General features: G+C 42.0%; 1 protein-coding gene across 1 annotated transcript in view; it reads right to left on the bottom strand.

Moving 5' to 3' along the window:
* Positions 1-4,832: 4,832 nt before the first annotated feature.
* Positions 4,833-13,749, bottom strand: part of PLB1 (phospholipase B1) — an 80,691-nt gene continuing 71,774 nt past the window's right edge. Inside the window, exons 54-58 of the mRNA XM_052702256.1 lie at positions 13,119-13,200; positions 11,731-11,835; positions 9,940-10,035; positions 6,386-6,460; positions 4,833-5,899 (exon numbers count right to left, since the gene is read on the bottom strand). Coding sequence (XP_052558216.1) covers positions 5,678-5,899; positions 6,386-6,460; positions 9,940-10,035; positions 11,731-11,835; positions 13,119-13,200 — 580 coding nt within the window. The 3' untranslated portion in view covers positions 4,833-5,677. The remainder of the gene's footprint in view (positions 5,900-6,385; positions 6,461-9,939; positions 10,036-11,730; positions 11,836-13,118; positions 13,201-13,749) is intronic.

Genomic DNA, 13,749 nt, shown 5'->3' with positions numbered 1-13,749 from the left:
CAGAACAAGGTGAGGCAGAGCCCATAGCATTGCACCCCGTAATAAGCGCAGCCTGGGCCCCTCTGAGTGTTTGCTGTCCCCACGTGGCTCTGGAGCACCAGGGCAGGCCCTGTTCCCGGTGTCCTGCATGCTGCAGAGCTTGCTGCACCCACTGCTCCTCCCTACTTGTACAGGCTGCTGCTGTTTTGCTGAGTTTGCATTCAAGAGGGGAAAACCAGGCATAAAACTGGCACAGCGACCGGTCTGCTGTGCTGGTGATTGAGTGATAAGTCGTGCAGTGGTTACACAACCGGGCAGTGTCTGTGGAGCCAGGGCTTCTGAGTTTAATTTCCTGCTCAGCCACTGACTCATCACCTTGCCTGGGGTAACATCACTTCACCTCTCTGCACACACATTTCGTCGTCCTTAGGGAAGGTGTGGGGGGTAATAAGGCTGCCTCACAGGAATGTTGGGACACTCAAATTACCCTAATAAATATTTGTAAGACACTTTAGACGATGTTTCAATAAAGGCATCAAGTATTTCACTGTAGAATAAGTAACAGCCAGGAGAATGTCCTAATTGCCAGGCTGGTTCATTTGCCTACTGTACACCATAGGTTTCTGGCAACAGTACTGAAGGATGCCTCAGGTAGGGGAGAGGTGAAGAGGTTGTTGGACTTGTGCAGCAGCAACAGCAGGAAAATGTCAGCTCGTGCCACAAAACAAGCGTGTGGTGGATGGACGTTATGCTGTGGGCTGAGAAGCATTTGTGTCATTTTCAACCCAGACTCACAAAAAGGTAGCACAGATGACTTTGAAAGGGATGGCATACAGATGTTCAATCTTGTTAAGCACAGTCAATAAAAGCCACGTGATTTCTTCAGAATTCATTGGCAACTCTGGGGACTTAGAAAGCATTTAGACACGGGAAGTTCTGCTATTACATATCCCCAGAGGTGTTATCTTGCTGCTTACAGCGAGCACCTCGCCATTGGGATTCACTGCCCAGGTGTATCAGGGCCTGATTCCCAGAAGATCTGGAAGATGTATTCAGGGTTATTATATTATTTGTGTAGTCACACAATTTTTCTTTGGGAAATCAAGGAGCTACTGTACTCCAGGCCCTAGAGGCTGTATTTACACACAGATGAACTTTGAATGAAGTTGGCCATTGCTGATGAAAGGAAAGAGCTGAGCAGAGCCAAGCCAGCTTGGGAATTTTCAAGGTACACACTGTCCAACCTACCCAGCTGCATCCTCTCCACTTGGTTCTAGCTCCTGTGTTTTACTTTGATCTGTAAGGCGTTTCAGAAGACACCTATGGGCAACCTGTCAAGTGTGTGTAAATCCCTGACAGGTGCAGAGTTGCTGAGCTGGCTGGTGCCTGTGACTGCCGCGGAGGGCTCCGGCTACAAACCTGAGCTGATGTGACAGCATTGAAAGCACTTTGTCTCATTCACCCGCTGTGAAATGCCCAAGGCCCAACTTCCCTGCTGCTGTTGAGCTGCTGAGCAGCCTTGGCTGCTCTTTTGTTTTGGGGATTATCTCCTATTGCGACCTAAACAACACATCGTGGCCCTCGGGTGGTGCTTCCAGTCACCTAACAAACACAAATGGTAGCAAAAGGAGTTTTGTTCCCTTCACAGCTTGTTTTTAAGAGAGAAGGAATTTTAAAGAACCTGTGACAGTTATAACACGGATGCTTTCAAGGCAACAGACCACTTTTCTCCTTCATGTCCATAATCTCTTTACAGCAATGAGAGAGCACTGTTAGGTGTTTGGAAGTGGCTGGTTTCTCCATCTGAAATATCTCACCACAGGGTCAACTGGTGGATCAACGGCAGAAGTCCTCTCCTGCCTCTCACTGAGCCACATGCACACAGCACAGTCAATCCAAAGGGGCTCTTAAAACCTTCTAGTGAGGAAGCAGAGAGACTGGAGAGCGCAAAGTACTCTACCACTGAAGCACATTCATGAACCCCATACTCTGTCCAACAGAGGATATGAGCACATTTCCATACCCAACATCTACAAACTCTGTAACTAGGAAACAAAAAAAAAAAACACACTACAAAGCTCTTTAATGAAATTTTCTCAGTAAAACCCACATACATTAATCTAGTTACGATCATGTTATGATTGACAGCCACAAAGTAGTTACACAGAAATGGAAAGCCATAAGGCAACTTCCTCTAGCCTCCAGCCAGCAGGGAGTCCCAACTCTTAAATAAGCTCTCCTATATTTCTTTGGATTCACGTGCTCAAGTTGCCCAAGCCATGCGCTTTCTGTCTTCTTTTGGGTTCTCTCTGGTGGGCAAAAAACAGAGCAATAAAAATTTCTGCTTTGTGCTGGGAGGTTCACCAAAAGAGCTAGTAAGCTTTTTTTTTTTTTATTGCACCTTTCAGCTATGAGTTGATAGCATTGAGTTTCAAACTATGTAAGAGAAAATGACTGCCCTCAGAAAGGAATTCAACAGGTGAAAGGTAGTGTAGTATCTGGGTCAGTTGCTGATGATTACATGGAAGATGCTCGGCATGTGTGATGTTAACCATTCCAGTTTCTTTCCCTTCTTCCACCACCCTCTTTTTTGGATACAGTGTAATGCTGCTAGAAATAATATTCAGGTGTCTGGATGAGCAAACTCTGTACTGGGAATAGAAATAGTTTTAATGTGATAGTTCTCAGAGATCATGCTTAGAGATCTGTGATTCTCAGGAGACCTGTTTCCTTGTAAGTAATTTGTGAGCCACATCTTGGATGGCCATTCTTTCTGTTCCCAAAGTCCCAGATACAGGGAACATGAACAACTACAGAGCTGTAAGAATCCAGGGCTTTTCCATCAGTAGACAAAAAGGACAGAAGTTCAATTCGGCTGCTGCCTCAGCTGTAGACAAACTGCCAACAGTTATTAGGCTCTGTCACTTCCATTGAAGACTGGATCAGTTTCCAGGGCCAGGCAACAGCACAGCACTTCTCCTAGCAATAACCCACACTGGGCAGTCCCTTGGCCAATGACTGTCCATGAGCACCAAGCTGCAGCTCTCCCTCGGTGGAAGAGCTAAGCCAGTTTTCAGAAGACATGCGAGGTGCTTTTCAGCAGCAGGTGAAATCAACACTGTCTGAAGCAAAATCCCGGGCTAGGACATGCTTTTCATGCTTTTTTTCACACAGACTTGAAGTTCCTCCTATGCCTCCCTTCCTTTGTGCATCACTAAGCAATCTGCACCCAGCAGTGCAGAGAGGAAACATGCCACGGGGCAATGAAACCAAGGGCGTCTTATTAAGGAAAGAGGAAAAACAGACAACTGACAGACAGGATGCACAGATTCTGATTTAATGCTAAACTGAATCCAGTCAGACAAAGATCCAGACCTAATAATTAATCCTACCTCTATTTAATGAACACAGAAAGGGCACTTGGCATCAGTATTTTCAAGGAAATTATTTTGCTTGTGAAACAGCTGAAAACTGCGTGATTCTTCCTTTTTTTTTTCTCATCTTATTTTTAAATGTCCATGCAGTTCATCACATTCTTCAGTCCATACCAGCATGATGCCAGAAGATATTCCTGCAGGCTAAATGAAGAGCACACAGTTTCCAGCTCCATCTCCTATGTGCTCCTGCTGTACTAATGCAGTAAAGCTGTACCCAGAGAAACTAGAGGAAAAGGCTCCTGTTGCTGAAGCAGCACAGAGCCAATACAGTTTAAGCTCAACAGGCTCAGTTCCCAAAAGCTTCAGTAAAGGTAGCATTTCTCACAAAGCCGAACGCTTCAGGGAACCGAGTATCTGCAGTACAGTCTGGAGTCACCCAAGCTCCCAGGCAATAACAATTTCCACCAGCGTCCTTCAAAACACTGGAGGAGGTAAGGGCCTTCTTTTTGTTTCACTTTCTAACTGGCTGCACCTCTGATGTCTTGGCTTTCAGAAGCTCAGAGCAAAATTTAGACTTCTACAAAAGGAAGGGATCTTCTAGTTATTCTTGCAAGGGGCACCAGCATGAAAATCAAATCAGATTTGCATCCAACTCCAGGCTGGGAGAGCCTAATGAGAGAACGGTGCAGCTCTAGCTCATGTTCTAAAAACCTCACCCCACTTCATGCACGCACACATCATTTGAAAAATACATCAGCACTGAAATTCCATTTTGAGTTTCCTTTAACTTAGCCAGTACTGATGAAAGGTTTCACAGAGAATGGCATCTTTCTCTTCCTTACGAAGGCAGGGGCTGCATGATTTGTGGCTATACAGAATGGAAGAGGACTTATGAGAGTAACATACAGGAACGAGAAGAGATTGTCACCTTCATGACCCACTGGGATATTTGCTCAGATCCCTAACACCTTATAATATGTCTGAGGTAATGATGCTATGGAACGTGCTGGAATACGGTAGATGTCTTGCATTATGAGGCTACTTTTGCTTCCAGTAGTCAAACTAAATAAATATCAGCAGTTCAGACATCAGGTAGATGGTTAAGATGCACACTGAAGACAGGGACAGGAAGAGCAGCAGAGATGAGCAGCTGGAGCTTATGCCTGAGCCGCACTGAAATAAGACACAGGTGCTTCTGTTTTGCATTTCAAATACATCTCTCTTTGGGGCTGCATATATAGCTGCTGTGCTCAGACACACCTGTGGATAGGATTTATGCAAACAACAGTCCTACCACTAACAGTCCAACCTTTGAGAGCAGATCAAAGGAGGGATGAGTGGAGCTGCAGCTCCTGACTACACACGCTGTATTTTACCCATCTCTTTTTATCTTGGCCAGAAGAATGAGCAAAACGAAGTCTGAATACCTTCTATGTGTGTGTAATGACTAGATTTAAGAAACCCAAAAAAAGAAACTTTTTTTCTCTGAAACAGTTTTAATTTTCAGCTTGTTTGCATTTCTGGAATGGAAATGTAGAAATCTAAGAAAAAAAAAAAAAAAGACACACCATTACAAACTACACTTCAGTTTCAATAAAATCAAAAATAAAAGTATTTGGCATGTGAAATAAAGGTACTGACAAACAAGACTACTGTGAATATATGTAATATGCAAGTATCACACAAGGGATGTCTAACTACTGGAAAAGATCAACTCTGAACTCCTGAGAAGTTTGAAAAAGCTTTGCAAATTCTTACTGAGAGAACAACCACACTGATTCCAATCTGAGAGAACTGAACATGTCACAGGTGCCACAAGAGCCAGACCCTTCTGTTACACGGCTGATCAGAAGATGCTAGAGGATGTTTCCTTGGCATTGCACTTTCCTGTGTACTTTCCTGAAAGTTCCAGTATGACCATAGCACCATCAGCTCAGCTCAGTGGTCTTACTGGAATCTAACATGTGAAATTGCTACTTTTCTTCTTTATCACACCTTACCACTGGGGAGCACCAGGTCACAATCATGAACATCTTACATTTTATACACAGAGTTTTATAGGAAAAAGGGACAAATAAGGTGCAAAGGTGCATGAATAAATCCTGTGTGATATTCAAGAAACTGAGAAGAACATCCCAGCATGGAAAAGCTTTAACTTTTTGAACTCCATTGTCCACCTCACTGATCTGCAAAAGCTAGCCTTTCTACAATGCCTTTCTGATCTATACCAGTGGGCCCAAAAATTCCTGGCTAAAAAAAAAGTTTGATGAATGTCCAACTGTTTTGTAATTCTGCAGAGACAGATGTTTGCTCCATTGGTTTTAAAGAGATGTTGTTTTCATGTTCTTTTCTGCATCGATGTCACGCTGGTGTCTCCTGGCTCTTCTTCTTGACACAGCCCAGAGGAGCAAAGAGCCCACCAGGACTCCAGCTACTGCAGCCACAATGACAGCCCAGTAGGGGACTGAAGGTTCCGTCCTCTCCAAGTTGAGAGCTGAATTCCTGAATCCACTGTTTCTCAGTGTGGAAAGAAAGGGTTTCTCCTACAAAGAGAGACAAAAGGTTTTACTGACCAGAGACACCTTGCAGCGGTGTTCAGACAGCATAGCACCCCCCCTCCCAGAGAGGGGAGTCAATTTCTAGACAGGCAATCAACTGTTCTGCCTTCTGCCTTAGCCCAAACTGTTTCCTGCCCCATTGCCTGAAGTTCCTAGAATTAAAAAGAGAAGTCACCTTAGAAACATAAGTGATGGCATCAATTCCAAATCTGTTTGCTGCAAACAACCAAATGGAAATGTCTGCATTCATTAAAACCAGCTCAAAGTAGAGACTTTCCACTGCAGTAAGGATAGGTCTATGGCATTAAACCTTCTGTAGAATTTCCAGAGTGTAATAAACAGCAGCATATTTTTGCTATTTAAAACCTTTACAAAGATATTCTTGAGAAAAAAAACAAACAAACAAAAACAAGGAACAATAAGAACAGAGGAAAACAAATGTGGTTAAAGAAGAGTATGGCCTTTACTTACAAGGTTTGGACACTTGAGTTTTGATCTGTCATAGGTAAAGTTGTTGTAAGTCTGCTTTTCACCAACTGGTTCCATCTGAGGAAGGGAAAAGCAATAGTAAACAGTGAGGATCTTTTTTCTCCTCAGGTTCCTGTGTGCCTACAAGTTTTTATCCAGCCTTTTGATGCCTGCAGCAATGAAGAAACGTGGGAGAAGGTGCATCATAGGAAAGTTTCCAAACATTTTAACACTTGTGAACTGAAGACATTGAGAATCTGACACAGCGTCTGCAGAAACTCAAGAAGCAAACAACAGGAGAAGCCTTTCCTCCTTTTGCACGGAGTGCAGGAGAAAATAGCTCTGACTACCACATACTTCAAATATTCTGCTACAACAAAGTAGTGCACTATACACCCAGTTCTCCCACATGGACATCTCAAATGACAGTATAAACCACAAAGAAAAAAAAATCACGAGAGATGTTAGTCACATTACTAATCACAGTACTGAAAGAAAGAAGCTTAGGTGTCATGGTGACAGAAATGTGCTCAGAAATGATGTGGAGTTGCACAGGCAGGAGGGGACAATACTAACCTTTGCAGTCTACACTCAGACAAGAAATGCCTGGGGAGTTTTAGCTAAGGCTAAGTTCACAAGACTGCAAGAAGTGAATTAAATAAAGCCTGTTAGATTATCAGTTGTCAGCTGAGCTGACCATAGGCTCTCTCTGAGTCCATTTCAGATGCAAAATAAAATACATCCAGGCTAACGGCACAGCATCCGTGGTTGGCAAGGAGTGCACATGCCATCCGTTACCATAGTTAAGCTAACAAGTAGAAGCTTGATCAGTCATGTTGACTGAAGCATTTACAACTGTGTATTGACATGCCAGAAGTAATGAACTAAGGACTGGCCCACAGAAAACTGCAGAACTGTCACCCAGCACTTCTGGGCATACAGCACAGAGGACTGCTGTTGCTGCTGCTGCCATCTATACATACAGCTACTGTCCCACGTGACTAAAGTGTCAGTGACATGGTGGAGAGAAACAACATCTTGACAAAACCAACACAAGATGGAGAAAATATCTTGATAACAAAATTCCAGTATGGGAATACTTTCTCTGGTTTCTTATACAAAACAAAAATAGACACAGAAAAAAATCGAAGGGGAGATATGAACCAACACAAGATAAAGAAGCTGATGCTTCATGTGTTAAAGATATGAGGAGGAAATAAATGTAAGAAGTGCAGAGAAGATGAGAAGTAAATCAGAGGGTAGTGTTTTACTGGTTGTCAAACAAGGTCCTGTTGGACACCTATGAGTCCTAATCGTTTGGCCTGCCTTCTTGCTAATGTTGTGGAGATGGAATTTGCTTCTTTTATTGCATTTGAAGGGAAAAGTTCAAGTTCTGATGTAATTATTTGAAAGCTATGTGGCTCATTTCTTGTAGCATTCTGTCTGCAGCCTGACTGGTTAGTTGTAGGAAACCATAACACTTTCTGTGCCAGAACACTTGGCAAGGGGTCTGGCATAATGCTCAGGCAAAGGACAGTAAGATGCAGAATTCCATAGCCTGTCCTTTTCACTTTGACTCTATGCGATGCGTACCTCAGGAGCATTCTCTTCTGAGCTCCAAAGATGACAGCATCTCCAAGTCCATAAGTGTACAGGACAATTTCTGGAACACACATGCAGATCCTCTGGTAGCATGTAGCAAACACACATGCATAATGCAAGCTAAACACACTGTCTGTGGGCCAGAAGGCTGATAGGGTGGATCTGGGACCAGTAGGAGACTGTTAAGATTGAAGAGTTTTCTGGCTTCATAGGGTAGGAGTACACTTTGGTTTGCACGAGGCAGGAAGGGCAGAGAACATCAGGGTGAGGAAGAGGCTCCTTAAGCTGTCTCCATCCTTGCATAGCCACACAGTGGCCAGGCACAGTCTAGCCCTTTGTGTGGACTGATGAGAATACATGTCATTTGGCAATAAGCCTACTTCTTGCTGAGCTCTTCAGGGAACAGCAAAACAATACGGCCTTACAGTAAGCTTGCACAACCTCTCCATACATGGACAGCGAGTGGAAAGAAGGGATGTATTACAAGAAATAGATTTAACTAGGAACTAGTCTGATCAACATGAACTGACAGAGTTCTATGGAAGTGAAGAGTTTGCATTATTAAGAATCTGATTCCCAGTACGCAGTAGAAAGATGTGTCAATATTCTTATATGTGGGAAATGAGTGACAGCCTGGACAGAATAAACTCCAGTGGCAAAGACAAAGGACTGATCATGATTCAGGAATGAGTAATGGCTAATAAGAATATCGCATGTCAACAAACCCAATTTAAGGCTACCATATGCCCAGATATTTTCTCTTTTTCTTCTTGGGATCTGCAACCATGCACTATTTGAATGTTATTTACATTTGTCAGGGGGTCCTGAACCACTGCGAGCCTTGTTAGAGCCACTACACAAAGAAGCCTGCTAGGCTGCCACCATCTGGAGACCCACATAGTGAAGCTGAAAAATAGGCAGATTTGTTGGGTGCACAAATAAATAACACAAGCACACGCACTGTTTTCCACAACCCTGGACTTACAGCTCATGTGTTACAGAGAGCAACTGTATAGCTTTCTGTCCGGGATGTCCTAGTCCTTGTGCTGAAGTTCCTTATGGAGTATGTTGTAAGTTTCTTATCTTGCTCAAAGTTTAAGTAAAACTGAAAATAGTTTCTCCTCTATTTATGTCCGTTTCTTGCACAAACCAGGATACAGCATTTCTGCTGGCACAATGTATTTGTGAACTGGTGTTAATGAGACAAGAAGAGGAAATGTTGCTGTGGCATGAAAGCACCATAGTCTTTTTTCGACTATGGGAAATAACATCATTCCAAAAGTGACTGTTACCTTGGAGTTATCAAGTCTAGCATATGCTTCTTATACACTGTGCCAGCACTATTCAAAATTGTTTCCTTCAAAATGACAGAAGGAACATGACTGCAAGCAGAGGAATCATAGATGTGACTTCAGACCTCCATTAGCTTCAGTGGCTCTGACAGAATTGCCTCAGATATTTGAGTGGATGATACAACACTTTTAATGGTAGTAAAAAAAAAAAAAAAAAAAAAAAAAAAAAAAAAGAAATTGATCACATGTCTTTTCATAATGAGGCTAGGAGATGTCAATGAGGAAAGGTAGGCTCATTCAACAGGCTTTTTCAGGAAACATATGGGACTGTATATTTAACTGGGCTGATTTTTGCCTTAGTGCATATTAATTACCAAAGTAGAAAGGAATTTTTCTTCAGAGTATGTTGAAACACTCAGACTTTCTCATAAGCAAAGATGATAAGCAAAGGGTTATACTGTTTAAGGCAACAAAACTGCTGTCAGTTGTGTTCCCAAGCAATGCAGACAAAGAAGGATCTCAGAGTTCAGTAGTCCTCCTCCTGTTAGCATAACAGGTTCATTTCTTGTTTACTGTTTTTGTTTCACACAAACATCCTTTCTCATGATCTTTTGTTGGGACTCCTACAACAAGCACATTGGGATCTACTTTGTAGTCTCTTACCATATTATTCCAGAGAGCCATAGCCATCTCAGCATGGCCTTTTTCACTGAAGTGAAAGCAGTCTGCAGCAAAGAAGCTCAGATCTGGCTTGCCATTCTGCAATAAAAAGCAAAATAAATTTCCAAATACATTTCACATTTTAAGAATTGACATATTGTATCTAAAAGTGCACTGTATTTGTCATACCCACTTCACACTGTTTGGTATCTGCAGAGTAGGAACTGGGTGTCCTGGAGGACATCAGGTTGTCCATAAGCCAGCAGTGTGTCCTTGTGGCCAAGAAGGCCAATTGTATCCTGGGGTGCATTCCAAACAGTGTGGCCAGTAGGCTGAGCGAGGTGATCCTTCCCCTCTATTCTACCCTGGTGAGGCCACATCTGGAGTTCTGTATTCAGCTCTGCGTCCCCAGTTCAAGAAAGATGGGGAACTTCTAGAGAGTCCAGTGCAGGACCACGAAGCTGATGAGAGACCTGGAGCATCTCCCATGTGAGGAAAGGCTGAGAGCCCTGGGGCTATTCAGCCTGGACAAGAGAAGGTCAAGAGATCTTACAAATGCTTATACATATCCAAAAGGTGGAAGTCATGTGGATGGAGTCAGGCTCTTTTCAGCAGTGCCCAGTGACAGAAGAAGGATCAGTGGGCACAAATTGAAACATAGGAAGTTCCATACAAATATAGGGAAAAACTTATTTACTTTGACTGACAGAGCTCAGGAACAGGAAACATGAAATGTACTGTAGGGAACCTACTTTAGCAAGGAGTTGGACTAGATGATCTCAGAGGCCCCTTGCAACCCTTATGATTCTGTGATTTTCCTTAAATGAAATCTGTTCACTTTTTGACACTGCAGACAAAGTTAGGCGCTCGTAACTACTGACAGATTATTGCACTTTGAGATCTCCTGTTCAACTTCATAAAGCAATTTCCATAACAAATCTAGACTTATCATTGTACCAATAGTCACAGCTCTTATATGGACCCAGCCATTGATCTGTACTTTACCTTGAACAGAACAGATTAAAAAAAAAACAAAAAATATTTACTTTGATCTTTGCTGACCAAACTTTCATAACTCAGATTCTTTCAGATATTCAAATTTGTACTGGATTTCAGAAAATATCAAAAACCGTGGGTTTATCCATGAGAGGCAAATATCAGTACTAAGGAAAATACACCTTATCACTACTAAAACTGTAACCATTATTTGGAGTGGCAAAACAAAATAAGGATGCTATAACAGAAAGATGAGTATTATGCAAAACGGAGTGCTTCTGACCAGGATCCATACCAAGAATTTGTATCCTTAACTACAGAACATATATAATGTTAGAGCCATATAAAAGAAGGGAGAATCAGCTTTTGGCTTCAAAAGCTGCTTCCTGTTTCCACTCTTAGGCGAGTCAGGCATGCTGGTCTCCCTGTGAAGAAAGCCTGAAGCCATTCAACAACAGAGCAGAGAAAGCATCTAAAGCAGAGAAGAACATCACGGTGAAGGCCAAGCAAGCCCTCCAACAGCAGAAGCAAAAGGGGACAACATGTAGTTCAGATGAAGCACAAGGGTGCCTAGGTGCAGCATGCCCACTGTGAATGTTTCCCAAAGCTGTTTTGATCCACAGGCAGCACAGCTTTTCCTGTCTTCTCTGTCATTTTTATTGCAGGCTCTACTCTGTGACCTCTAAGCCATGCAAACAAAAAAAAACCAACAACACAGTCCTTGCCTCACGGATTCTGCCAACTTAGAGAAATCAAGATAGTGGTCTATGCAAGATGCAAAAGAAAAAGGAGACTCACGCTGTCCGTAGGCAAGATGGTGCTTCGGAAAAACGGCTGCACAACAACTGCAAAGTCCTCACGCTGTTCGTACAGACCACTGCTGACCAGCTGTAAGGCTTCAGCCTGTGGGGAGTTGCATGGGTGGAAACAGGAAAAGAACTTGCAAGGATCATCTACTATTTAACGGCTATTGTAAAAACATGCATATTACATTTTTTCAATGTAGGTTGGCGTAACAGTACAAATCCAGCTGAATGGTATCGAACGGTCAAGAGAATGGCAAAGTAGATAATCTGGAAGAGATTTTCGTGAGAAAAATGTGAAGAAGCAAAGACATTTGGAAAAGTGAAGTTGCTTCACTTTGACCAAAAAAATGTGGTTTGTATCTTACAGAAATCTGTGCTTCATAAGAAGAAAAAAAATACAGAGAATTAGAAAAAGGAACAAGGCCAAATTTTTTAGAAGAGACAGATGATTGGAAAGACAAACATGTGGAACATGTTCGATTTTTCAGAAAGGTGTGCTGGAAGTAAAATAAAATAAAAGCACTGAAAAACATCTGCTACTTTTGAAAACTATGCCTACAGACATACATATTATCATACAGATAATAAAGCTATCTTCTTAATACCTTCCAGCTTATGGGTATAAACTCTGAAGGTCCTGGTTATATCTCAGAACAGCTCTAGTCCCACTTCCCTAATAAAAATTGTCCACATGGGTCAGTCAATGTGTTTTCCACGATGGATTTTTTGAGCTCTGTCAGATCCATCAGACAACACCTACTGCCATAGAAAGAACAAGAGGACTGGAGAACATACTGTGATCCCACAGCGATCCCTGCGTTCACAGAACTAACGACAGAAAAATCTTCTGCTCCATTGGCTATTTATAACCTTTGTTAAACTTGAGTGAATCTTAAGCTAGAGACTATGAAAAGTTACTCTCAGATAATTAGCTGACCCATAGTAAACTGTGTACTAACTCTCAGCCCATGATAAAAAAGAAAAAAAAAAAAAAAAAAAGAATATCAGGTTAGTTTAATTCATTTCCTTTGCTAAGAGTAATGACAAAACTGCTGATGCAAGTTAATTTGTTACCCTTGCAGTAGCATGTCAACTCCTGTGAGCTACCCATTGCATTTATAATGAATGTACACCAACAAAACAGCCATCACCAGCAACTTCTTTCCAAATGCCCAAACAATTAAACTCAAAACATTAAGGCAGAAAGACTGCATTGCTGATAATCAGCTAGGAGGTCAGGATTTTAATTAAACTGTAGCCAAGCTGTTTCCCCAGTCTCTCCTCTCAGTTCTGAGGTTTTGTGTGAGAGACAGGGGATTGAAGGAAGAGATGAAGAAGAAACACAAATGAAGAAGACTAGTTACAGAATCAAACTGTTACCTGAAAATCTCTGTTGACTCTCTTAATTTCTTGTAGATCAGAAGAATTTTCTTCGGGGTTTAGGAAACATGGACAAGGATTCCTTCAATGAAAGAAATACTAAAATTAAAAGCCAACCTAGAGTAGCATTTAAGTAATGTGTCTGGTACAAGTAGCTCAGAACAGCTGCTCAAAGCTTACAGGCAGGAGAGCTTCCTTGCTTACTTAGACATGGATACAACAGGAAAAAAAGTCCTCATTGACTTCATTTTCACTAAACACCTGCCACAGCCAGTAAGAGCTGCAGGATTCACAAGTCTTGAACGTCAGACACAAACGTGCTTGTGTCACATGTTAGCAGCATATCATGTTTTTGAATAAAATCACCCTACATACTGACATACAGGAGAGTTTCAGAAATCCAGAAGTTTAGAAAATAAATTGTTCATGTGATCTGACTCCTCAGACTACTACATTTCCTTCTCTTACTCTCATATCAAGTGGTAACTTGTGCTTCACTGAAATGCATTCTCTAAGAAGGAATTAATATGAAAACATCAAGCAAGACAGTTGATTCACTAATATCTCTTCTAGTGTGTTCCAGTAGTTCACCACTTCTATTATTAAAAATCCATGCCCTGTTTCTTTTTAA

Source organism: Tympanuchus pallidicinctus, unplaced genomic scaffold (assembly GCF_026119805.1).
Source record: "Tympanuchus pallidicinctus isolate F22 unplaced genomic scaffold, pur_lepc_1.0 scaffold1, whole genome shotgun sequence".
NCBI classification, from domain to species: Eukaryota; Metazoa; Chordata; class Aves; order Galliformes; family Phasianidae; genus Tympanuchus; species Tympanuchus pallidicinctus.
Note: the sequence above shows the minus strand (reverse complement) of the source record. Positions and strands in the feature narration are given on the sequence as shown.